Here is a 26,316-nt window from a genome sequence, read left to right on the forward strand (position 1 = left end):
GTGTTGGTTATGTTTTTACATAATCATTATTTAAGTCACTGAACTCATTTAGAGCCTTATCTCAGAGTTAGATTTAAATGGATTACATCAGCCTTGTGATTCTAGTAGTATAAGACACATTTTTTTATGTATAACCTAAAGGATTTTCATATTATATACATCTATTTTTAATTGTTCAGATAAAAAAAAGTGGAGACAGAAGAGGAGAAGGCACATGGTGACATCAAGAACCAGCTTATGAATCTCAGTAAAAATGACTAACAGCTTATTCAGATAAATTTATATATTTTTTTCTTTGACCAGAGTAGCTTTTTAAAAATGTCTGATTACACTAAAAATTCCAGATTTATATTGTACAATCACAGAATGGCTATAATGGATAAGATAACTATAATGTTAAAAAGTCAAGGGCCCAGAGCCCAACTAAACATTGACCACTGTAATGGTAACCTAAAATTTCTTCCTTCAGTGATTATGTTTGTTAATATCTGGGGCCTGTACCATCTCTCCAATCCGGCTTTGTTGGTACCATGATGCTGTTCATCAACTTTCTTTGTCAATTCAGGCTTTGATCCTGAGTTTGTGGAGCGCGTGCACATGAATGTGTGACATCACTGGCGAACAGCCAATCAAGAGGCTTGCAACACAAAGCATGTTTGATTTACTTCTCCCGAGAGACCCAGCGAGATTCAAAAACTAAAGGTTAAAGGTTTTGCTAAAGGTTAAGAGATTGAAAAATATGACAAATTTAAATGTCATATGAAAAATGAAGGAGGACTAATAAAATAAATGATCTTACTCTATCAGTGTAGTCACAAGTGGAACTTAGTTTATACATTTGAAAATATATAGTGATAGAGACTTGAACATGTAAGTTCAGATTTTTAATTTTTAAAATTGTTCAATCTTTTGATACTGCAGCTTATTTATATTACATGATCTGTATACATTAATATTTATTTAAAATAATTAATAATAACTGTTAAACTAAAATTGTTTGTGTGTAAGAGATAAATTATAATATGAATCACAATAATTAAATAAATCATAAAATGACTCAGTTATTATCATTAAAGCCAGACTTCTATTAACTGGAGTGACTTTGTGTCAAACCTGTGTCACTTCTCTCACATCTGATTGGTTCACCTTCAGTCTGAGATCTCTAACCCAGAACATAACCTGCCCCGGAGCAGGTTAGCCATGCAGCGTAAGATACCATGGCAACAAACACCGATTAAAGCCGAACTACTTTCATAGTACCTAAAACCCAGGGTTGGCGGAAACTAAGCTGAAACATAGCTGGCTAGCCACCTAATCCAGCTTCATGGTACAGGCCCCTGGTGTCTTCAATAAATTAACACAGAAAACTAGTTGACAATACAGAGTCTGAGTCTGTGCTGAGTCTGTGCTGCTGATGTAAAGTAGGCCTTTCCTTACTAAACACCAAGTAACTAAACTAGGATACATTTATGAGACATCCACTTTTGAGAATTACACTTACTATTCTAAAACCATGGTTGATTTTCATGAGGGCAATGTTGTCAAACACTTAATCAAGCTGCAATAGACATTGTAGCTCTGCCCCTTTTCAGCTGTGTTTATTTTCTCCTGTCTTCCATTTGTATTTCCACAGCCCAAAAATAAGTTTGTACAAATGTCCCTGGTCTACTGACATTTGTTATGACATTCCCTTCAAATATTACAATGATAACTGTTGTTAACTCTACAATATGTAAATCAACTTCACCAGCCAATTACTCTTAAACAGTGATGCTATAGAGCCACTGCAACAACAACAAAAAGTAAAAAAACAGAATTCTAAAGATAAATGTTTAGAAAGAGCTCATGCAAATATAATTACCTGCATATAATGCATGCTCAGTATGATGACATGACATTTGTTTGTTATTTAAAAGTACAGGTGCTAGTCATAGAATTAGAATATCATCAAAAAGTTGATTTATTTCACTAATTCCATTCAAAAAGTGAAACTTGTATATTATATTAATTCATTACACACAGACTGATATATTTCAAATGTTTATTTATTTTAATTTTGATGATTATAACTGACAACTAAGGAAAATCCTAAATTCAGTATCTCAGAAAATTAGAATATTACTTAAGACCAATACAAAGAAAGGATTTTTAGAAATCTTGGATTTCTCGACTGAAAAGTATGAGCATGTACAGCGGTGGTCTTACATGGTGTAGAGGAGGCAAACTTTTCAACATTTAATTATATGGTACACATGGACATTACTAGCACGCATGCAGTATCCTTCAGAAATTTAGACAATATTACTAGAATCACCAGAAACATGTTTTGTTTGTTTATTTTTTTCTGCTCAAAGATTATATTCTAATCTGCAGATCTGCTCATTCACAGCACCACAGCAATAAATTACCAGCTTTGGTTGACTACAATGTTACGGTTATAAAGACCAAGATATCTGAAATAAATTATAATGAATACAAGATAATTAACATAATACAAAGTAATATGAAATAAACCTTAGTCAAGGTAGTGCCATATTTATTTTTTCATGAAAACAAGGTACAAGTACAGCATGTTTAATAAATTGTTCAGCTGGAAAACATATTTTCAAAGTCCCTTTTAATATACAAAAAGGCTTTTAACACAGTTCTGTATTTAAAGTCATATGAGCATTGGTATTTTATTTAAAGCATTTATTCAATAATTAATATTAGGTTTATATACAGTAAACAAAGCTTTTATGTTAAGAAAACTAAATTTATTTAGTAAGATTTTCAAGGTGAAAAGGTTGCCCTCTTTTTTTGCCATTATTAGTCAGCTCTACTAAGTACACTAGTAATATATTTATTTAATATAGCATTAACAAAAAAGAAGTGAGACTAACATTCAAAAACATTAATTATGCTTTGTATTTCTGTATATTATTGACACTTTTGCAGTACTTTTTTACTTCTTGAACATAATGCTGTAGTCCTGTTGTTTGATACTGCAAAGATATCTGAAGAACTTCCTGTACTGCTGCCTGACCTGGACAAGAATGAGACGAGAGGAGCTGAGTGACTTACAAAACTCATGAACAAAAATGAAGTTCCCTTTTGAAAAGCATTTTGGGAACTCTGTTTACTCCCAATTCTGACGCCTGATTTGTTAATGGTTCATGTAGCTGCATGAACAAATAGAATTTTATTCTTTCAAAGTGGGTAGGATCAACTGCATATGCAAGTCAGTACTGAGTGCCATTTCATCAGAATCTTTTTCCTTTTCATCTCTTGGATCTTTACTGTCTACCTACCTTTTATAACCCAGAGGTCCCTGCCCTTCAGGTGTGGATTTTGTCCAGCTAGTCATCCTGTGTCCCTGCTAGTGGTCAAGGATATTTTTGAAGAGGGTCTGACTGATTCCAGGCCTGTTGTGCTCATGCTTCCATTAGGACTCTCATATCAGGCTCCCTGGAGCTCGGCTCATGGAGCACTCTCTCATTCACCCATTCTTAAGCACAGTGCTATTGGAAATTGTTCCCCAAAATGTTGTTCACACAATGTGAGAGAGCATTTTGAGATGGAATGCTTTGGTTACAATGTAACCTTGGATTCCTGAGATAATATGAATGAGTACGGGAAAATTGTCTACAATACTATGAAGCTGCGAGCAAGTCAATGCAGTTGGTCATCAGTCGAAAGATTCTGAAATGACACGCAGTGCCAGCTTTATATATGCAGTTGGCCCCACCCATTTTACTGGGCAGAAATGCCATGTTTATGTCCAGCTACATGAACTTTAACAAATCAGGTTTCAGTTTTCAGAGGAAATAGAATTTATCCCAAAGGATGTTTCATGCAATTTCATTCATTTGGTTACATTAGCAACTGGAGCATTGCATTTTTTTTTTTTTTTACATTAAAAAGGTAAACAGAAAGGTTTTTTTAACGACTAGATTTTAATTTTGAGAAGTAAATACTGCTGCTTTACTTTTCTTTCATTTACTGTCTGTGGTACAAATGAAATGATTTATTATTAAGTAGGATGGAAACATGTCTAACCTTATTATTGAGGACACAGTAGATCAGGAAGATGAAGGTTCCCTGCTGGGAGTTCAAGATTAGGAAGAGGATCTCCAACACCTTATTGCAATTAGTGAAGAAACCCAGAATCCAGGAGCAACCAAGAACCACAAACTGCCCCAGTGTTTTAAACACCATAACCCTGCAGAGAAACAGAGAAAGTTAATGTCCTCATTTTCTATATGTTATTTTTATAGAGTTATTAAATCATAAATGTTTGTTACTTGGTTTGTTTCATCTGTGAGACTTCGGCATTGAGATTTTTTAGAGTTGAGTTTAAACTGATGATGATTTTGATGAAGAGAATCATGTTTGACTGCAGAGCAAAAAATATATATAAAAATAATAATATGTGTAGCACAGTGCATTGGACATACAGTATATATATATATATATATATATATATATATATACACATACATACATACATACATACACACACACACACACACACACACACACACACACACACACACACACACACAGAGTACATTCAGAAATTACATAAATGTTGCTATGTTGCAGCCTGAGATTACAATTGTTTAAATTAATTTGTTTTCTAATGAATCTACACTCCGTACAGCATAATGACAAAGATAAAACAGAATTTTAGGAATGTTTGTAAGTTTATTAAAGAGAGAAAACAATCAAATATCACATTTACATAAGTGTTCAGACCCTTTGCAACAACACTTGAAATTTAGCTCAGGTGCCTCCCATTTCTCTTGATAATTTGTTTAGATGTTTCTACACCTTGATTGGAGTCGACCTGTGGTAATTGAAATTGATTTTACATGATTTGTAAGGCACACACCTCTCTATAAAATGACTCACACCTGACAATGCATATCAGAGCGAGAATCAAGCCATGAGGTCAAAGGAACTGCCTGCAGAGCTCTGAGACAGGATCGTATCCAGCCATAGATCTGGGGAAGGTTACAAAATAATTTCTGTAGCACTGATGATTCAGAAACATTGCCAAGCTACGAAACCTGTTACCTGTTTCTGATGCAAAAAAAAGAAAAAAAAAAGAAAAGCTAGTTCATGCATTCATGACCTCTAGACTGGACTGTTGTAATGCACTTCTAGGTGGTTGTCCTGCTTCGTCAATAAACAAGCTACAGGTAGTCCAAAATACAGCAGCTAGAGTCCTTACGAGGTCAAGAAAATATGATCATATTAGCCCAATTTTACAGTCTCTGCACTGGCTACCTATTAAGTTCCGTATCAGTTACAAATTATCATTACTTACCTATAAGTCCCTAAATGGTTTAGCTCCTGCGTACCTAACTAGCCTTCTACCACGTTACAACCCATCACGCACCCTAAGGTAAAAAAACGCTGGACTTTTGGTCGTTCCTAGGATAGCAAAGTCCTCTAAAGGAGGTAGAGCTTTCTCACATTTGACTCCCAAACTCTGGAATAGACTTCCTGATAATGTTCGAGTTCAGACACACTCTCTCTGTTTAAATCTAGATTAAAAACGCATCTCTTTCGGCAAGTATTCGAATAATGCAATTCATATTTTGTGACTGCAGTCGTATCTGATCAAACGTGCATTCTTATTCTTTAGCTTGGGTTAAAATAATTAATTTTACTTTGTTGGAACAGCAGCTACACTAATGATGTCTCTATTTGTTTCTCTGTTTTATCGGATGGTCACTATAGTTGAGCTCCATGATCATATGTAGATGAGAGAAACCTACAGAAGAACAAACATCACTGCAACACTTCACCGATCTGGGCTTTATGGCAGTGGCCAAACTCAAACCTCTACTCACTGAAGAGATATGAAAACAGACTTGGACTTTGTACAAAAAAAGAAAAAAAAGAAAAAGAAAAACCCAACAACATCTAAAGGACCCTCAGACTCTGAGAAGATAATCTGGTCTGATGAACCTCAATTCTAAGCATCTGAAAACAACTTGCGTCAATGACAATGACACCAACCTAAAGAACGAAGAAGTACTTGCACACTCTGGACTTATTTGCTTATCACCTGCAGAGTACCATCCCAAAAGTAAAGCATGCTGTTAACATCCTCATACTGTGGGGGAGTTTTTCAGTGGCAGGGACTGGGAGACTGGTCAGGGTTGAGGGAAAGCTGAATGAAGCAAAGTACAGAGATATCTTCATTGAACCTGTTCCACAATGCTCAGGACCTCAGACTGGGCTGAAGCCTCACCTTCCAACATGACAATGACCTTAAGCACACAGCCAATGGCAACACAGGAGAGGCTTAGGAACAACTCGGTGAATGTCTTGGAGTGGCCCATCCATAGCCCTGACTCGAACCCTATCGAACATCTCTGGAGAGACCTAAAAAATGGCTGTCCATAAAGGTCCCTATCCAAGCTGACCAAGCTTGAGAAGATTTGCAAAAAAGAAATGGCAGAAAATCCCCCAATCCAGGTGTGTAAAGCTGGTTGTGTCATACACAAGAAGACGCAAGGCTGTAATTGGTGCCAAAGGTGCTTCAACTAAGTACAGGGTATGAATACTTATGTAAATGTGACATTTCAGTTTTTTCTTTTTAAGAAATTAAAAGACATTTCTTAAATTCTTTCATTATGAGGTATGGAGTGCACAGTTAATGAGAAAAAAAAATATTTAAACAAATGTAGAATCAGGCTGCAGCATAGCAAAATTGAAAAAAGTGAAGAGGGTCTGAATAATTTCTGAATGCACTCCACACACATATATATAATTGTATTGTTTTATATCTAATACAAACTCATGAGCAATGCTTTTACCATTAGTATCATGCAAACAGGTCCCAGAAATCTTGAAATGAAGCCTTTATCTATTTTCATCCAGCACCTATTTGGGGGGAGATACATAAAATAATCAACAAACAAACATGGGTAAAGATGATGAGCAATGAGTCACTCAATTTAAACTCACTTTTCACTTCCATATCCATTTGGATCCACCACAACAGACACAGCCACCACAGCCAGAGCAACCAAATATCCAAGCACACACAGGAATCTACTGCTAAGAACCTTTCTATTAATGGAGCTGATCTGTGATAGGTTCTTCACACAGATGAAGAGCAGCACAGCTTCAATGAACATCCACACAAAGCCGGAGAGAAAGAGGAAGTGCAGAAGGCCTGAGATCACGGTACACAGCACCTGGAGATCATGAGAGAGGGTTATGATGATTCTCAGTGATGCTGTGTTGAGCTGTAGGGCTTCTTCATCATTCTCACCTTCTGACGTTGTATGAGATTCAAGAACTGCTGTGTGAGCAGGAACAGAAGGTGAGCCAGCAGAAGACTGATGCAGATGTTGATTCGAGCCACATTATTCACTCCAGGGCTCCACTGACAAAGGGCAAAGGTCAACAGGGCTAAAGTGAAGAACACCAGCCCCACGGTCACACACACCAAATTCAACAGCTCCAGCAGTGGGTCACTCTGAGAAAACATGTCAGAGAACTTGAGCGCCAAATCTGTGCTGTTCCTCGGTGTTCACTAGAAATGTTCAGTACCTCTGGTGGGCGGCTGGTTTGCATGATGAGAGCGAATGTGGACAGATGATCACAGGAACACACAGTGTAGCTGCTGTTGGTCTCTAAAACAGAACATCCATCTACAATCCACTCATTGATTTTCCAGTAAACACAGGACAGAGAACCACTGGGATCAAATTCCTGCAAAATAAAGAAGGAACATAATATATTATAAAAGTGAATAAATATTGAATAAGTATTTTCAGATTTTTCATTATTTCTCAAGTTGGACAAACACTTTTCAGTCTCTCACTCTGATGTGTTTGAGGGTGAAGTTGACTGGTTTGGTGAGTTTAGTGTAGTTGGTTTTGGGAAGAGTAGCTGAGATCACAGTGGACATCATGGTTTTAAACATGTCTTCTGGTGTGTTGAAGAAGTCTGGCTTCAGTAGATTCTCCATCGTGACGTAGCTCATGAAAGCCACAGCAGCTGATCCTGAGTTACAGAAACACATAAATACCATTTCATATAAAAACTTAAATTCAACTAAACATTAAATAACCTTAAGTAAATGTGATTTAGTTGTATATATATATATATATATATATATATATATATATATATATATATATATATATATATATATATATATATACATACTTGTTTCAATGTTGTTCTTGGCAATCCCAATGAGATCGATGTCCACAGAAGAATTTGTTGTGTTAAGTCTAGGGATTTTCTCTAGGGTTACCTGTTGTCCAACCATGAAGATTTCTACCTCTGATTAAAAAGTACAGATGTGTGAATGAAAATGTATTAACAATAAGGTCATCTGAAAAAAAATTATTTAAAAGTGTTTCTAGACTTAATCACATTAAGTCAGTAATTTCACTGTTTATTCATATTTATCTTTTTACTTACCCAAAGTGTCAAGAGTAAAATTGACATAGTCACTTGTGTTTGTTGGTTTTACGAGCATGGACACAAGTTTCTCACTGGCTTTTAAAAAACGGTTTCCATCTGAAATCAGTTTGTCAGCTGATGATGACTCCAAAATCGTGCCTGAAGTTTTGAGGACCACATTCAAAATGCTGGTCACATTCTGTTTTAGTGATCATATAAACAGGATTATTTGTAAAGCTTTGCTGCATGATAATTTCTTTGAGTGACAAATAGTGATTATGTTGTCATATTTTCTTACTGTCAATGGAAGCACTTCTGCCGTCATGTTCTCTATATTGTCAAGAAGATCTTTACACCGCCCTGTGGTCTGAAATCACAAATTAGCTTTATAAATTAATTTGAAAGTGGACTATGGAGTATTTTGTGTTTTTGATAACGGTTTTAAAAATGAATTGTGTCTACAAAGTATATGCAAAGAACCAACAATAACAAAAATACAAAACAGTACACATTATACGGTTTTATTGTGCTGTTGTTTCAATTGATTAATATGAATCCAACCCTCCAATTACAATTTCAGAAATTAACACCCGAAACAAATTACCCTGCATTCTTCTAGCGGCATGTTGATCAGACCTGCAATGGGAATAGTCTTCATGAATTCATGATGACACTCAACTATATATTTCAATAGTTTTCTCATTTTAAATTTGGATAAGACAGAGATATTGCTTTTATGAGAAAAACAAAAACAGAAAGTAAGTCCTAAATAAAAACAAGATTATTTACATGTTTTTGCAAGCCCACTAAGGACTGGTGTTAGATGTTCCAAAATACTAAATATCAATTTTGGTGGTTTAAAATATGATGACTCAATAAAAACCATTTTGACCTTCAAAATAAAGTCCAATGCTGCTCAACCCAAAACGGAACCACTAAATGTGCCAATTATTCATAAAACCATTTAAAAAGAAAGTAGAATCCTCTCCAAATACATATTAAGTAACCATTATTTAGAAATAGAAATAATAGAAAGAATACAGACAGACATATACAGAGCAATAGCATAGGATCTGTAGACTCGTTGATCTACAACAAATAGAGGACGAGAAACACTTTCTGCTGATTTGTCCTTAAAGGTGCTGTAGGGAACTTTTGTAAAAAAAATATTTTTTACATATTTATTAAACCTGTCATTATGTCCTGACAGTAGAATATGAGACAGATAATCTGTGAATAAATCAAGCTCCTCTGGCTCCTCCCAGTGCTCCTATTGCCATTTGCAGAAACTCCATCGCTCCCGGTAAGAAATAACCAATCAGAGCTGCGGTCCGTAACTTTGTTTGTGTTCAAAATGTAGAAAAATTTATATAATAAGCGAGTACACCATGAATCCATTTTCCAAACCGTGTTTTTAGCTTGTCCTGAAACACTAGTGTGCACCTATAATAAGTGTTTATATTCGGACTATTTTAGATTGCTTCGGGGGTACCGCGGCGGAGTAACCCAGTACCTTTGTGATTCTTCATAGACATAAACAGAGAGAAGTAGTTCCGGCTACGATGTTCTTCCGCAAGACGCAAGCAGTTCTGTTTATTAATCTCTAGAGCGTCAAAAGTTCCCTACCGCAGCTTTAATATCACAATGTGAGGGGAACATTTGTCCCCGGATTTGAAGCACTGATTCCATCATGTACTGAACTCAGTGATACTGAGAAATGCCCTTCATTTTTGAAGAAGATGAAAACAAATTTGCGTTAGCCATTCACAATGTTAGGAGTTGAACAGGTTAACTCTAAAATGAATCACTTTATTTATTTAGACTCGTCTCATTTATCTGGTGTAATACAGTATTTTCTTACTTATTCTTGAGTAATGCTGGCTGGATAGTGTTGAATGCACTAGAAGTGGGTTTAATTTTCCTAAGGACTGGTACTACACATTTGACATTTTATGGATTTCTTCCATAATACGGGTACCCTTTCCAAGCGCAAGCACAAATTAAAATAATAAATCACCCAGTAGATTTGATCAGCACAGCTTTGAAGAACTCCAGCACTGATGCCATCAGGGCCAGCAGATATCTTCTTTTTAATTCTCCTTAACCTAATTCTTACTTGTTCCATCAATACGGCAAACTTAAAACTGAAGGGGGTCTAAATAGGAGCTCAGCCATATACCATCCAGAGGGGAAATTTTAAAACACTAGATCCTCCATTAAATCTATTCCAACATATATGTTAATTTCATCCATCCCCATTTGACCACCAGAGGCAGAATATCCCTGTACTCTATTTCCATTACAATACATCCTGTTTAATTCATTCCATGCCTTTCTCACATTATTTTGTTTTAATTTTTGTTCCATTTTTAACTTCAAATACTCCTTCCTCTCCTTAATTTGAACTTTTAATAACTTCTGTACTGTATTTTGCAGTATTAATATACTTAAACTATTTAAGTTCAATTTTTAAGTGGGTGTTTCTGTAGTAAGATCAATTTCTTTTTCATGAGATTGTTTCCTCTTTTTGACCTGGTCACATTTCTCCATGTCATAAACTCTAGGGGCAAGGCTTAGAAACCAGGGTGTATTTAGGGGCATGATATTCAAATTATGTTAGTTTTAGCTGCCACATCAATCAATGCATGATCATTCGTATGATGGGATTGTTGGCATATGAGTGTTTCATGAATCACACGATTATAATGTCGTCGAAAACTTCATTTATTTCAGTAATTCAACTCAAATTGTGAAACTTGTGTATTAAATAAATTCAATGCACACAGACTGAAGTAGTTTAAGTCTTTGGTACATGGAACATTTAGCCCAATAGCTGCAGTGATCCATGTACAGGAGCATAGAATTGCCATGCGGATACGATGTGATTCACATATGCATAATCCTTTCTGATTTGGCTTATAATTGTTTAATTCTGTAATTGACATGATACATGTTTACCTAATTTTTTGAGATAGGAATTTTGGGTTTTCATGAGCTGTATGCCAAAATCATCAGTATTAAAACAATAAAAGACCTGAAATATTTCAGTTGGTGTGCAATGGATCTAAAATATATGAAAGTTAAATTTTTATCATTACATTATGGAAAATAATGAACTTTTATCACAATATGCTAATCTTTTGAGAAGGACCTGTAAATTACAAGTGTTACCTCAAATGTATGGCCAGAATTAAAGCAAACTGAAGGCTCTTGGATGAATGGAGTAGTAGGCATATCATTGGAGACCTTTTGATTTCTGTCTGTCACTGATTTAAGTTGAATGGGACAAGACCAAATAAGCTACACTTTTGATCAAGAGGTCATTAGTCAACCTACACCCTCCGACTAAAATCGGACTGGGAAATTTGTGACCATGAGATCCACGCAACTCAAATGCGACATTGGGTAACATGGGACATTTGATTATTAAAATATCTAGATAAATACAAAAACAATATTTGTGATCAGTTCTTAGGAATACAGCCTACATTTAATGATCACTGAACATTTGAGTAAAATTAAACCGAGCTAATAAAATTTAAACTAAATACTGATAAATTAAGTAAAAGACCTACACGCATTGTTGGATTATGTTGTTGGGCCAGTGGGTCTTCTTTACTATAGGGGATCTTACACTACAAAATGGAACAAACTTTTACAGTCATTAATATAAGTAGGTTATGTATTTATTCATGTTTCTATTCTAAAATGTGCAAAAAATAATAATGTCTCATTGAGATAAAAGACACCAAACTTCAATCGGAAAGCTTCAAACTGAAATCAGATAAAATATGAAACCATATGTAATATTTATGAAACAATATTTATCTTAAAGCATGATAATATATACAAGCATAGCTAATTACATTTAAAAAAAAAAAATCTTAATACTGAAGATGAGACTAATTCCCAGTTCGCATGGGATCAGCATTATCTGAGGACCTTGTGTGATTTCCCCACCACACACACACACACACATAATGTTGTGTGGTGCATTCACACGGGATAAACAAAGCCTGTGATTCAACATGAATTTACCAACTTATAAACTACATATGATGCCAAGACTTTGTGTACTGTAACGTTATTTCTTAGACAGGAGATTGTTCCTTAACGCATGCTGTTATACATGTCATCATTCTTTTTCTTTTGCTCTTCTGATGGGTTTCAGCTTCTCTTTCTGCAAATTGTAGTTTGGTGTATATATGATCCAGCACCCAAAACACTATCAAAACACTCCACCTGTGTGCCTTATCCATTTTTGTGAAGAATGGATAAGGCACACAGGACACAAAAACATTGAAAAAATTATATACGATCCCGCAAGATCATGGCCAAATCACAGAGATGCTGATTTGCATGGGACTAATATTATCACAGGATCTCGCTGTTCAGTGAAATATGGTAGGTAATTTGCAGGGGATTTTTTACATTTCAAATGAAAGATCTGGCCAATTGGCACAGGATTAAGATTACAGACAACCTCCAAAATTATTACAAATGACCAGAAATCACCAAGTAATACAAATCCTGTGCAAATAGGGCTTAACTTTGTAACAGGGCCATTAAAAATGGGAAAAGCACACAATCAGAGTACGTTCATTTAAGTAAGGAGAGTAATATTATATGTAACATGAAGAAAGAAAAAAAAACATCAAATTTAACTCATTTGTAAAAATTAAATGAATAGGGGAGTGCGGGGCACAAACAAATGAGGAGTTAATGGTAACACACATGGTTTAAATATTTCCAGACATACTAGGATAAAAATTTACAGTATTTAACCTTTGGTCATATCAACACTATAGAGAAAAATGTGCACCAAAATTAAAAAAAAATCTTAAAAATGTAAGAGATGAAAAGTAACATTTTCATCTCAGTTTTGAAAAAGTTTTCATCTAAGGAGTTGTTAGGTTGTGTACCACTCTCCCTTATGTGCTAGTGACTGTTAACATGAATGAGGCAGAAATCAGCACTAAAACTTGGATGAAAGGAAGTCCAGCATCATACTAACCTGTAGAAGTATGACCTGTAAATGCTGTGGACGTGATTTGCGGTAAAGGAACTGAAACACAACACATTGAAAGGTGTTATATCAGACTCAGATTAGGAGTTTCTTGGGAAGGCCACATTTCAATTCAGCTACACATTCACCTGTAGTAGTGGGACTGGTAGATGTTGTGGAAGTGACTGTGTGTAAAGGAGCTGAAACAATACCAGATGGAAACAGATGTTAAAATCACATCCAGATGATGAACGGTGTTGTTCAGGAAAATCACCAAGATAAAATCCCTTTTAAAAGAAACAAATTCCATCTACAATTATCCTCACCTATAGAAGTAGAACTACTAAATGTTGTGGAAGTGACTGGCTGTAAAGAGACTGAAACAAAAACAGAAGGAAACAGATTTTAAATCAGAATCAAATGAGTTATGCAACAAAGAAATTGAGGGATTTCTTTTTTTGTCTGTGTGTAAAGATGCAGCAGGTAGTGGGGTAGCACAAATTGGTGTTTAAATGGAGCAAACTATAGCCAATGTTCCTGTGTGCAGAGAGTAGAGAGCGGAGAACAATGAGAAGAAACCATGTCAATCTGAACACAGTTTATTCATGGAGCTCTCTTCTAATGAGGAGGTTATTTGACTTAGGCCTTGTCCACACTAATATGTTTTAGTTTAAAAACACATCTTTTTGTCTCCATTTTGGCCTTCCGTCCACACTGAGACAGCGTGTTTTGGTCAAGGAAAACTGAGCTTTTTGAAAATGCTCTCCAAAGTGGATACATTTGAAAACGATGATGCAAGTGCTGGTTTCTTTCAGCTTTTACTGAAAGACGAAGAAGTTGCCACTTTGTCGGGACAGTCTGCTGTATATGCATCACAGCCTGAAAGTATGCTGCTTTATTTGTTTTTGTGTGGTTTATTACATTTCAAAAAGTAAGTTCTATTATAATTATAATTGCACTTACCTGTACATAGTTAATGCAGTTTTTTAAGTGGTTGTTGACATTTTATCTAAAATTTTATTTTGCCATTTTTTTTTTTTTTTTTTTTTTTTATAATTTTCATAATTTACGCTACCACTCTAATATGTCTTGCAATATCTGTGCATGCAAAAGTTCTGATCTATCCTCTTGGTCAATATTCTCGGGGTATGAATCCGGCTCAAATTGGTATGCTGATATTGACATTATGCTAACAGCTGCTTTGGCAAGGGGTGGGGCAATACTGAAACACCATCTAAACTGTTCGCCAATCACAGCTTACTGGGACAACTAACCAGTCACAAACACATTTCGTTTTTTGGAAGGTGCGCCTTCATCAAACCCAGACCTAATCAAGCTGTTTGAGCCAGGCTGGGGAGAAAGGAATTGTAATAATGCAAATTATTTGAAAAACAATGTGTTTTTGAACCACTAAGCATTATAGCATGTTCTAATGCCCCCCAAAACAAAATCAAGACTTTGTAAAAGAGCATAATAGGATGTCTTTAAAGAACCTAAATAAATAAATAAATAATCTGATAAAAAAAAAGTGTTCAGCAATTATTCTCACCTGCTGAAGTAGAAGTAGTAGATGTTGTGGAAGTGGCTGGTTGTAAATGAACTGAAACAAAACATTTGGAAAGCAGAAATTCAGCATTTAAGACTGATTTAACATCTGTGTTCATCATGAAGACAGGTATTAGGAGAAGCGTCTCTTGAAGGCCACATTCCAGTTCAGCTACACATTCACCTGTAGTAGTGGGACTGGTAGATGTTGTGGAAGTGACTGTGTGTAAAGGAGCTGAAACAATACCAAAGTGAAACAGATGTTAAAATCACACCCAGATGATGAACGGTGTTGTTCATGAAGAAAATCATCAAGATAAAATCCCTTTTAAAAGAAACACATTCCATCTATAATTAATCCTCACCTGTAGAAGTAGAACTACTAAATGTTGTGGAAGTGACTGGCTGTAAAGAGACTGAAACAAAAACAGAAGGAAACAGATTTTAAATCAGAATCAGATGATGAAGTACTGTTTTATGCAACAAAGTAATTGAGGGATTTCTTTTTTAAAGGTCTAAAATTATTTTCACCGGTTGAAGTATAACTAGTGTATGTTGCTGACGTGAATGGTGGTAAATTATCTGAAACAACAATGTGAAAACAGATGTTAAATCAGGAACAGATGGAAAAGCTTCTTTTGAAGGCCACATTTCAGTTTGACAGCACATTTACCTGTAGTAGTGGGACTGGTAGATGTTGTGGAAGTGACCGTGAGTAAAGGAGCTGAAACAATACCAGATGGAAACAAAATTGGATTGGATGATGAACTACGATGTTCTTCATGAAAAAAAAAAAAAAAAATCAATAATAAAGAGGAATTAAATTCTATGAAGCCACATTCAGTCTAGAACAGAAGTTAATAATCCTGGTCCTTACAACCCCCAGCTCTGCACATTTTGCATTTAGTTTCACTTCCATGGTATGTTCCATTTAAAGGATATCCAACCATGTTTGCAGTTCAAAAGGAGTGTATATTCCTTTAAAAGCATGAAAGACTTGACTGCTTTGCAAACATCATTACATTAAATAACCCTTCTCACTTCTGTAGTCGATTTTTTCTGCGTGTAAAGATGCAGCAAGTAGTGGGGTAGCACAAATTGGTGTTTAAATGGAGCAAACTATAGCCAATGTTCCTGTGTGCAGAGAGTAGAGAGCGGAGAACAGTTTATTCATGGAGTGTTCTTCTAATCAGGAGGTTATTTGAGGCCGGTGACTTAGGCCTTGTCCACACCAATATGTTTTAGTTTAAAAACACATCTTTTTGTCTTCATTTTGGCCTTCCGTCCACGCTGATAAAGCATTTTTAGTCAAGGAAAACTGAGCTTTTTTAAAATGTTCTCCAAAGTGGATAAATTTAAAATGTGCTGGTTTTGCCAAAAAGCTTTTAATGAAAGATGAAGCAGTTGCCACTTTGTCAGGAAAATCTGCTGTATATGCATCACAGCCTGAAAGTATGCTGCTTTATTTGTTTTTGTGTGTTTTATTAAGTTTCAAAGTTTACGTTCTATGCCGTTTCTGCAATGTAATACATATTATAATTGCACTTACCTGTAAATAGTAAATGCAGTTTTTTAAGTGGTTGTTTACTTTGTATCTAAAATTTTATTTAGCCAAAATAATAATATTATTATTATTATTAATAATAATAATAATAATAATAATAATAATAATAATAATAATAATAATAATAATAATTTACGCTACCACTCTAATATGTCTTGCAATATCTGTGCATGCAAAGGTTCTGATCTATCCTCTTGGTCAATATTCTTGGGGTATGAATCCGGCTCAAATTGGTATGGTGATATTGACATTATGCTAATAGCTGCTTTGGCAAGGGGTGGGGCAATACTGAAACACCATCTAAACTGTTCGCCAATCACAGCTTACTGGGACAACTAACCAGTCACAAACACATTTAGTTTTTTGGAAGGTGGACAAGATCTAATCAAGCTGTTTGAGCCAGGCTGGGGAGAAAGGAATTGTAATAATGTCAATTATGTGAAAAATAATGTGTTTTTTTTTTTTTTTTAACCACTAAGCATTATAGCATGTTCTAATGCCCCCCAAAACAAAATCAAGACTTTGTAAAAGAGCATAATAGGACCTCTTTAAAGAAACTTAAAAAAAAAAAATCTCAGATGAAAAAAAAGTGTTCAGCAACAAGGATATCATTGAAGGATTTATTTTAAATGGTCACATTTAGTCTAGAATTATTCTCACCTGCTGAAGTGGAAGTAGTAGATGTTGTGGAAGAGACTGGTTGTAAATGAACTGAAACAAAACATGTGGAAGCAGAAATTCAGCATTTAAGTCTGCTTAAACATTGTGTTTATCTTGCAGACGGGTATTAGTAGGAGCTTCTCTTGAAAGCCACATTCCAGTTCAGCTACACATTCACCTGTAGTAGTGGGACTGGTAGATGTTGTAGAAGTGACCGTGTGTAGATGAGCTGAAACAATACCAGATAGAAACTATTATTATAGATATTAAATCACACTCAGATGATGTTCTTCATAAAGAAAATCATCAAGAAACACATTCCATCTAAAGTATAATTATCCTGACCTGTAGAAGTAGAACCAGTAAATGTTGTGGAAGTGACTGGCTGTAAAGAGACTGAAACAAAAACAGATGTTAAATAAGAATAAGATGATGGAGTAGTGTGTTATGCAACAAAGAAAGTCATTGAGGGATTTATTTTAAATGGTCTTAAAGCATTTTCACCTGTTGAAGAAGAACTAGTGTATGTTGTGGACATGAATGGTTGTAAATGATCTGAAGCAACAATGTAGAAAAAGATATTAAATCAGATGCTCGATAAATGTGTTCTTCATGAAGACAATAATTATTTTTTAAAGCAACAATCCAGTTTGACTGCACATTTACCTGTAGTAGTGGGACTGGTAGATGTTGTGGACGTGACCGTGAGTAAAGGAGCTGAAACAATACCAGATGGAAAAAAAATCAGACTCAAATGATGGAATGCTGTACTTCATGAAAAAACAAAACAAACAAACAATCAACAACAAAAAAAAAAAAACATCAAAGAGAATTAACTTTAAGAAGCCACATTCAGTCTAGAAAAGAAGGAAATAATTCTGGTCATCACAACCCCCTGGTCTGCACAAGTTGTATTTAGTATGTTTCACAAGGTTTGTTCCATTGAGAGGAAATTCAATCATGTTTGCAGTTCAAAAGGAGCATATATTCCTTTCAAAGCATGAAAGACTTGACTACAATGCAAACGTCATTATTTCATTAGATAACTCTTCTCACTTCTGTAGTAAATTTTGTCTGCGTGTAAAGATGCAGCAACTAGTGGGGTAGCACAAATTGGTTTAAATGGAGCAAACTATAGCCAATGTTCCTGTGTGCACAGAGTGGAGAACAATGAGAATAAACCATCCATCTGAACAAAGTTTATTCATGGAGCTCTCTTCTAAAGAGGTGGTTATTATATATATTATAGCATGTTCAAAATGTTGTTGTGTTGTAGATAACAATGTGCTTTATGTTAATGTTGCACTTTATTCATTTTTGTGTTGCAAACTGTTATTGGATTTTCGAGTTGGATCTGAAAAGTGCAGTGTATATGTTTGGGGTGCGCACCGCTGCAATTTCCAATCAGTAGCTACATGGCAAAATCAGTGAAAAAGGAGCCATGTGAGGTCGTAGCTGTGAGCAAGAAAGCAAGCTGCCATTTCCCGCCGCTGTCGCACACTATGACGTCAGCCGCTGGTGGCGCCGGTGCGTCGATCTCGCGAGAAGAGACAGCACTAAAGGTAAACAATAATGGCGGCGCCCAAACTAGTCTGGCAGATCAGACTGGGAGGCTTTTTTGAGTTTTTTGAGTTATTAGTTAATGCATTTGCTTGGTAAGAGGAACAGAAAGCCCTTCAGCTTGCTCTTTGTCTGACAGATGATCCACTTTCATGTTTGTTGCTGCTTGACACTAGTGAGAGGGTGGATTATAGTGCATTGGTTGGTACATTGAAACGCCGCTTTGGACAATGTTTCCAATCTGAACTTCTCCGGTCTGAGTTACACAGCCGTCAGAGGATTCCAGGAGAACTATTATGGGTTCTGGCCAAAAATATTGAATCCCTAGCAAGGCGAGCTTATGCACATATTCCACCATCAGTGCAGAGCGAGCTGGCCCGTGATCAGTTCATTAGAGCTCTTTCTCCAGCAGAGCTGCGCATACATACACAGCTCGCACGCCCACATGATTTGGCAGAGGCCTTAGAGTTGGCACTGGAGAGAGAAATGGCAGTTGAAGCAGCAATGCAAGGGTCAGCAACTGGCCCCTCCCCCACCATCAGGGCAGCTGGAGGGAGTGATATAGCATCTCCAAAACCTGAGTGGCTGAATGAGATTACAAAGATGATTCGTGGGTTGGCGTTGCCTCCACCCAGGCGGCAGACACAGGCCCATATTTGCTGGGGGTGTGGTCAGCAGGGACATCTGGTTAAGGAATGCTCTACGCTGAGTAAGAATTCGGGAAACAGGAAGGGGGCGCAGTAGACGATGCAGACCTCCAGGCCCATGTCCCGCTTGTCACCAGAGCAGACAGACTGGCCCACAATGAGTAATGGAATTAAAGAACATGGGGTGGTTGTGGTGGGTAGAACAGCTATTTCAGATTTTTGCAATATCCCAATTTGCATTGATGGCATTGAATGCACCGCCCTAGTTGATACAGGGTCTACAATAACTGTAGTTCGCCCTGATGTGGTGTCAGATGGAACGCAGCTGGAAGACACAGCAGTTCAGCTCCGCACAGTAACTGGTGAGCTAGCACCAATGAGAGGGAAGGGGCTGTTATCACTGACTGTGGGGGGCATGAACATGAAGCATCCAGTGTGGGTGGCTAATGTGCAGGACAGTTGTATCCTGGGGTTGGACTTTTTGAGGGAACATGGCTGTCAGTTAGACCTGCCCAAAGCCACGTTGCGTTTTGGCAATGGTCATGTGGTGAAAATGAGGCCACCAGGAGCTTGTCACACTGATGGACTTGCGGTTGGGTTGTGGGCATGTCACCTAGATGACAAGGATGACCCGTGCTGCACAGCAATTCAATTCATTTCAAGTTTATTTGTATAGCGCTTTTTACAATACAAATCATTACAAAGCAACTTTACAGAAAATTATGTTTCTACAATATTTAGTAGTAGCTAGTAGTTTGTGCACATTTGACAGGATTTTAGAAAAATTAAAAATAATAATAATAATACAAGTCGTAGTCAGCTAGACGATGAACTATAAAAATTATTAATTAAGTTATTATATGATGCAGTCACACATTTAGCAATAATTGTTAGTTCTGTTTGTTGATTCAGCACCACCCAGTGCATTCCTGCAGGAGCCCCTGTTACTACACACATGGCCTGGGCCTGCTTCTGGGAGAGACAGTGAAACAATGGGAGTGCTGCAAGAGATAATGCAGAGAAGTGCCAGCGAGTTGGGCATGCAACAGCAAGAACAGTTGTGGGAGCTGTTATTGGAGTTCCGTGACTGTTTTGCCTGTGATGAAGGGGATCTGGGTCAAACCTAGGCTCAACGCAGTGACACAGAAATACTCATACCCTCTTCCCCGTCTGGATGAATGTTTGGACCTTGAGGCTGGCTTGCGTTGGTTTCATCATTGGACTTGAGGTGTGGATACTGGCAGGTGCCGCCAGAAGCTCAACCAAAGACGGCTTTCTTCACGGGTAGAGGTCTGTGCCGATTTAAAGTCCTCTCTTTTGGTCTTTGCAATGCACCAGCCACATTTGAATGGAGAGGGTACTGGAAGGCATTCCGCACCAGCAGTGTCTGGTATTTTTGGATGATATACTGGCACATGGAAGTTCATTCCAATCAGCCATCACAGCCTTGAGGGCAGTGATGGAGAAGATCAGATGGGTGGGTCTAAAGTTACATCCCAATAAATGCAGACTGTTGGGCAGAAAGGTGACCTTCTTAGGGCATCGGATAGGCAGTGAAGGGATCGGCACTCCGGAGGACAAGTGAGTGCCGTACAGGAGTAGCCTGTTCCAGTGAGCCAAAGGGAGTTAAAAAGCTTCCTGGGCTTGGCATCCTATTACAGGAAATTTGTACGGGGTTTTTCCTGTATCACTGCTCCTTTATATAAGCTCTTAAAGAAGGATCATTGCTTTGTCTGGACGGAGGGCTGTCAAAATGTTTTCAGTACTCTGAAACAAGCCCTGGTGTGTGCACACATCCTGGCACCGCCTGACCCCCAACTGCCCTTCGTGTTGGAAATGGACGCAAGTGGGGATAGAATAGGAGCAGTCTTATCCTGGGTGTGGCCAGATGGAGAGAGAGTAGTGGCCTATTTCAGCAAGATGCTCAGCTGAAAATAGATATTGTGTCACACGGCGAGAGCTGTTGGCTGCCATCTCTGCCATCAGACATTTTAAGTACTACCTGTGTGGTCAGCATTTCACCATACGTTCTGACCATGCCTCCTTGCAGTGGCTGATGATGTTCAAGGAACCAGAGGGCCAGGTAGCTCGTTGGCTGGAGGAACTGCAGAGTTATGAGTTCACTGTAACACATTGTGCTGGGGAACGGCATGGCAATGCCAACGCTCTATCGAGACGGCCAAGTCATTTCCATGAATGCAAGTATTGTGAGCGTAGAGAAGCCAGAGAGCTGGAGCTTAGCTTGAAGGTGGATGGAAGTGGTGGGGCCGAACTGGTCTGCCAGGAGCTACAAAATGTGGATGTCACTCAATGGATGGAGAATCAGAGACGAGACCCACACCTGCAGCCGGTGATGGTGTGTGTACTCTTACTCAGCAGCGGCCACCATGGCAGGAGGTAGCGGCCCTCTCCCCATTCACAAAAGTATTGTTGGCCAAGTTCAAATGTCTACGGCTGGTTGAGGGGATTCTCCAGCGGGCATGGGTGGTGCCAGCAACGGGAAAAGAGATGGCAGATCGTGGTGCCTCGGGACATGCAAGAAGCAGTGTTAAAAGCCATGCATGGCTCTGCTCGATCAGGCCATTTTGGGGTGACCAAGACACTTCGACATCTGCGTAAGGCCTTCTACTGGGGACGGTTGAGGCGGGATGTTGAGGACTTCTGTAAGCGCTGTGATCTTTGTACAGCATGGAAGGGGCCTCAGGGTCAGTCTAGGTCCCAGCTACACTGCTTCCTCTAGGGGTCACTATGCTACACAGGTCAAATACGTCACTTCCTGTTTGTTGTTGACGGCTGTACTACGTTTGAGCTCCGTCACTATATTCTTTTCATTGACTATTTTTAACTTAAAAATCAATTTTACACATCATTGTTTCCGTTTATATAACGCGTGAATATATCCTCTATTGTATTCTACAACAAAAACAATCAGAGCGCCTCGCTATCACTAGTTTTATTTTGATCTCCCGGGTCCGCTATTAGCTTTTAGCCAGTTAACATCAGCAAGCGTGGTTGCTGCTAACTGCGCTTACATTGCTAATACTCTATTCTCACACATTACCACTGCTGTACTCACTGTTACTTGCTTTAATGGCGGATGAATGTCTCCACTCGTTGCAGCTCGAGCTCGAGGCCGTGGGGAAGCAGATTCGCGACCTGGAACAGAAGCAGGCCCAGCTGAGAGAGCGGAGAGCCGCGCTGGAATCATCCCGGGCTGACGCTCACAAGTCCGGGGTAAGTATACAGCGTGCTGTTAACAGTCCCACCACGTCTACTCCGTGTGTTTCTCTGCGCAGGCCCGGTGCACCCAGGACGCGATCTTCCCAGATGTCCTTCACTGCGACGCCGGGACACCACGGACCCTGGGTGCATCCACAGCGGAGGATGCGAGCTGGGTCCCGGGCGACGACTTCTCCCCCTCCTGCCTTCGAGATCTCCATCCAGAACCGCTTCGCTCCCCTCCGCGAGACAGGACGCGACGCTGTGATCATCGGAGACTCCATCGTCCGACACGTAAGTGCTACGTTAGCCGAAGGTAAAGTGCAAAAACAATTTTTAAAGTTTGGGCTCATAAATATTAGATCACTCGCACCAAAAGCAGTTATTGTAAATGAAATGATCACAGATAATAGTTTTGATTTACTCTGCTTGACTGAAACCTGGCTAAAACCAAATGATTATTTTGGTCTAAATGAGTCTACTCCACCAAACTACTGTTATAAGCATGAGCCCCGTCAGACTGGTCGTGGCGGGGGTGTTGCAACAATATATAGTGATATTCTCAATGTTACCCAGAAAACAGGATACAGGTTTAACTCTTTTGAAATAATTCTGCTAAATGTTACTCTGTCAGACATGCAAAAGAAATCTAATGTATCTCTTGCTCTGGCTACTGTGTATAGACCACCAGGGCCGTATACAGAATTCCTAAAAGAATTTGCAGATTTCCTCTCAGACCTTCTAGTTACAGTTGATAAGGCGCTAATCATGGGAGATTTTAATATTCACGTTGATAATGCAAATGATACATTAGGACTTGCGTTTACTGACCTAATAAACTCCTTTGGAGTCAAGCAAAATGTCACCGGGCCCACTCATCGTTTTAATCATACACTAGATTTAATTATATCGCATGGAATCGATCTCACTGCTATAGATATTGTACCTCAAAGTGATGATATTACAGACCATTTCCTTGTATCGTGCATGCTGCGTATAACTGATATTAACTATATGTCGCAGCATTACCATCTGGGCAGAACTATTGTTCCAGCCACCAAAGTAAGATTCGCAAATAACCTGCCTGATCTATCTCAACTGCTAATTGTACCCAAAAATACACACGAATTAGACGAAATTACTGACAACATGGGCACTATTTTCTCTAATACATTAGAAGCTGTTGCCCCAATCAAATTGAAAAAAGTTAGAGAAAAACGTACTGTACCATGGTATAACAGTAATACTCACTCTCTCAAGAAATTAACTCGTAGTCTTGAACGCAAATGGAGAAAAACTAACTTAGAAGTTTTTAGAACTGCATGGAAAAACAGTATGTCCAGCTATAGACAGGCTCTAAAAACTGCTAGGGCAGAGCATATACACAAACTCATTGAAAATAACCAAAACAATCCAAGGTTTTTATTTAGCACAGTGGCTAAGTTAGCAAATTACCAGATGCCACCTGATTCAAATATTCCACCAACGTTAAACAGTAATGACTTCATGAATTTCTTCACTGATAAAATAGATAACATTAGAAATACAATAGCGAATGTAGATTCTACAGCGTCTAACACTTCAGTTTCATCCATCGCACCCAAAGATAAACTGCAGTGCTTTACAACCATAGGACAGGAAGAGCTAAATAAACTTATCACTGTATCTAAACCAACAACATGTTTATTAGATCCTGTACCCATTCAATTACTGAAAGAGCTGTTACCTGTAGCCGAAGAACCGCTTCTCAATATCATAAACTCGTCGTTAACTTTAGGACACGTCCCAAAACCATTCAAGCTGGCGGTTATCAAGCCTCTTATTAAGAAACCAAAACTAGATCCTAGTGTACTGGCAAATTATAGGCCTATTTCAAATCTTCCATTTATGTCTAAAATTTTAGAGAAAGTTGTGTCTGCTCAATTGAGCACCTTCCTGCATAAAAATGATCTGTATGAAGAATTTCAGTCAGGTTTTAGGCCCCACCATAGCACAGAAACTGCACTTGTTAAAATTACAAATGACCTGCTCCTTGCGTCAGACCAAGGCTGCATCTCATTTCTAGTCTTACTTGATCTTAGTGCTGCGTTCGACACCATAGATCATGACATACTCATAGATCGATTACAAAACTATACAGGTATTCAAGGGCAGGCTCTAAGATGGTTTAGATCCTACCTGTCCGATCGCTACCATTTTGTTTACTTAAATGGGGAGTCATCTCATTTATCATCAGTAAAATATGGAGTGCCACAAGGATCCGTCCTAGGTCCCCTTCTATTTTCAATATATATGTTGCCCCTTGGTAATATTATTAGAAAATACGGAATTAGCTTCCACTGTTATGCTGATGATACTCAGCTATATATCTCAACGAGACCAGATGAAACTTCCCAATTATCTAAGCTAACAGATTGTGTTAAAAATGTAAAAGATTGGATGACACACAATTTTCTCCAATTAAATTCGGATAAGACAGAGATACTAATTATTGGACCAAAAAACACTACACAGAATCTTGTAGATTACAATCTGCAACTAGACGGATGTACTGTTACTTCCTCTACAGTCAGAAATCTGGGTGTTATATTAGACAGCAATTTGTCTTTTGAAAATCATATTTCCAATGTTACAAAAACTGCATTCTTCCATCTTAGAAACATTGCCAAGCTACGAAACATGTTATCTGTTTCTGATGCAGAAAAGCTAGTTCATGCATTCATGACCTCTAGACTGGACTATTGTAATGCACTTCTAGGTGGTTGTCCTGCTTCGTCAATAAACAAGCTACAGGTAGTCCAAAATGCAGCAGCTAGAGTCCTTACCAGGTCAAGAAAATATGATCATATTACCCCAATTTTACAGTCTCTGCACTGGCTACCTATTAAGTTCCATATCAGTTACAAATTATCATTACTTACCTATAAGGCCCTAAATGGTTTAGCTCCAGCGTACCTAACTAGCCTTCTACCACGTTACAAACCCATCACGCACCCTAAGGTCACAAAACGCTGGACTTTTGGTCGTTCCTAGGATAGCAAAGTCCACTAAAGGAGGTAGAGCTTTCTCACATTTGGCTCCCAAACTCTGGAATAGCCTTCCTGATAATGTTCGGGGTTCAGACACACTCTCTTTGTTTAAATCTAGATTAAAAACACATCTCTTTCGCCAAGCATTCAAATAATGTATCTTTTTAATTGTGAGTGTAGTTGCATCTGTTCAAAGGTGCATTTTTATTCATTAACTTGGGTTAAACTAATTTTACTTTGTTGGATCAGCAGCTATGCTAATGATGTCTGTATTTTGTTTCTATGTTTCGCCACGGGATTTACATCCCGTGGTAACTAGGATTTAAACAAGCTCCAGTCTGGATCCAGAACACCTGAGAAGAGATGATGCTGACCCTCAGAGGACCCCAGATGATGCTACCTTGAATCAACAAACAGAACTAACAATTATTGCTAAATGTGTGACTGAATCATATAATAACTTAATTAATAATATTGATAGTTCATCGTCTAGCTGACTACGTCTTGTATTATTATTACTATTTTTATTTTTTCTAAAATCCTGTCAAATGTGCACAAACTACTAGCTACTACTAAATATTGTAGAAACATAATTTTCTGTAAAGTTGCTTTGTAACGATTTATTTTTTAAAAGCGCTATACAAATAAACTTGAATTGAATTGAATTGA

At 37.8% G+C, this 26,316-nt stretch overlaps 1 protein-coding gene across 1 annotated transcript in view; it reads right to left on the reverse strand.

Annotated features, from left to right (window-relative positions):
- LOC113074516 (adhesion G protein-coupled receptor E3-like) overlaps positions 1-18,034 on the reverse strand; it is a 133,064-nt gene extending 115,030 nt beyond the window's left edge. The window contains exons 1-10 of the mRNA XM_026247358.1: positions 17,859-18,034; positions 17,697-17,747; positions 17,538-17,588; positions 17,371-17,421; positions 17,193-17,243; positions 15,642-15,692; positions 15,500-15,550; positions 15,334-15,384; positions 15,153-15,203; positions 14,973-15,023 (exon numbers count right to left, since the gene is read on the reverse strand). Coding sequence (XP_026103143.1) covers positions 14,973-15,023; positions 15,153-15,203; positions 15,334-15,384; positions 15,500-15,550; positions 15,642-15,692; positions 17,193-17,243; positions 17,371-17,421; positions 17,538-17,588; positions 17,697-17,730 — 442 coding nt within the window. The 5' untranslated portion in view covers positions 17,731-17,747; positions 17,859-18,034. The remainder of the gene's footprint in view (positions 1-14,972; positions 15,024-15,152; positions 15,204-15,333; positions 15,385-15,499; positions 15,551-15,641; positions 15,693-17,192; positions 17,244-17,370; positions 17,422-17,537; positions 17,589-17,696; positions 17,748-17,858) is intronic.
- Between the last annotated feature and the right edge of the window lie 8,282 nt (positions 18,035-26,316).

Source organism: Carassius auratus, unplaced genomic scaffold, assembly GCF_003368295.1.
Source record: "Carassius auratus strain Wakin unplaced genomic scaffold, ASM336829v1 scaf_tig00014984, whole genome shotgun sequence".
NCBI lineage: Eukaryota > Metazoa > Chordata > Actinopteri > Cypriniformes > Cyprinidae > Carassius > Carassius auratus.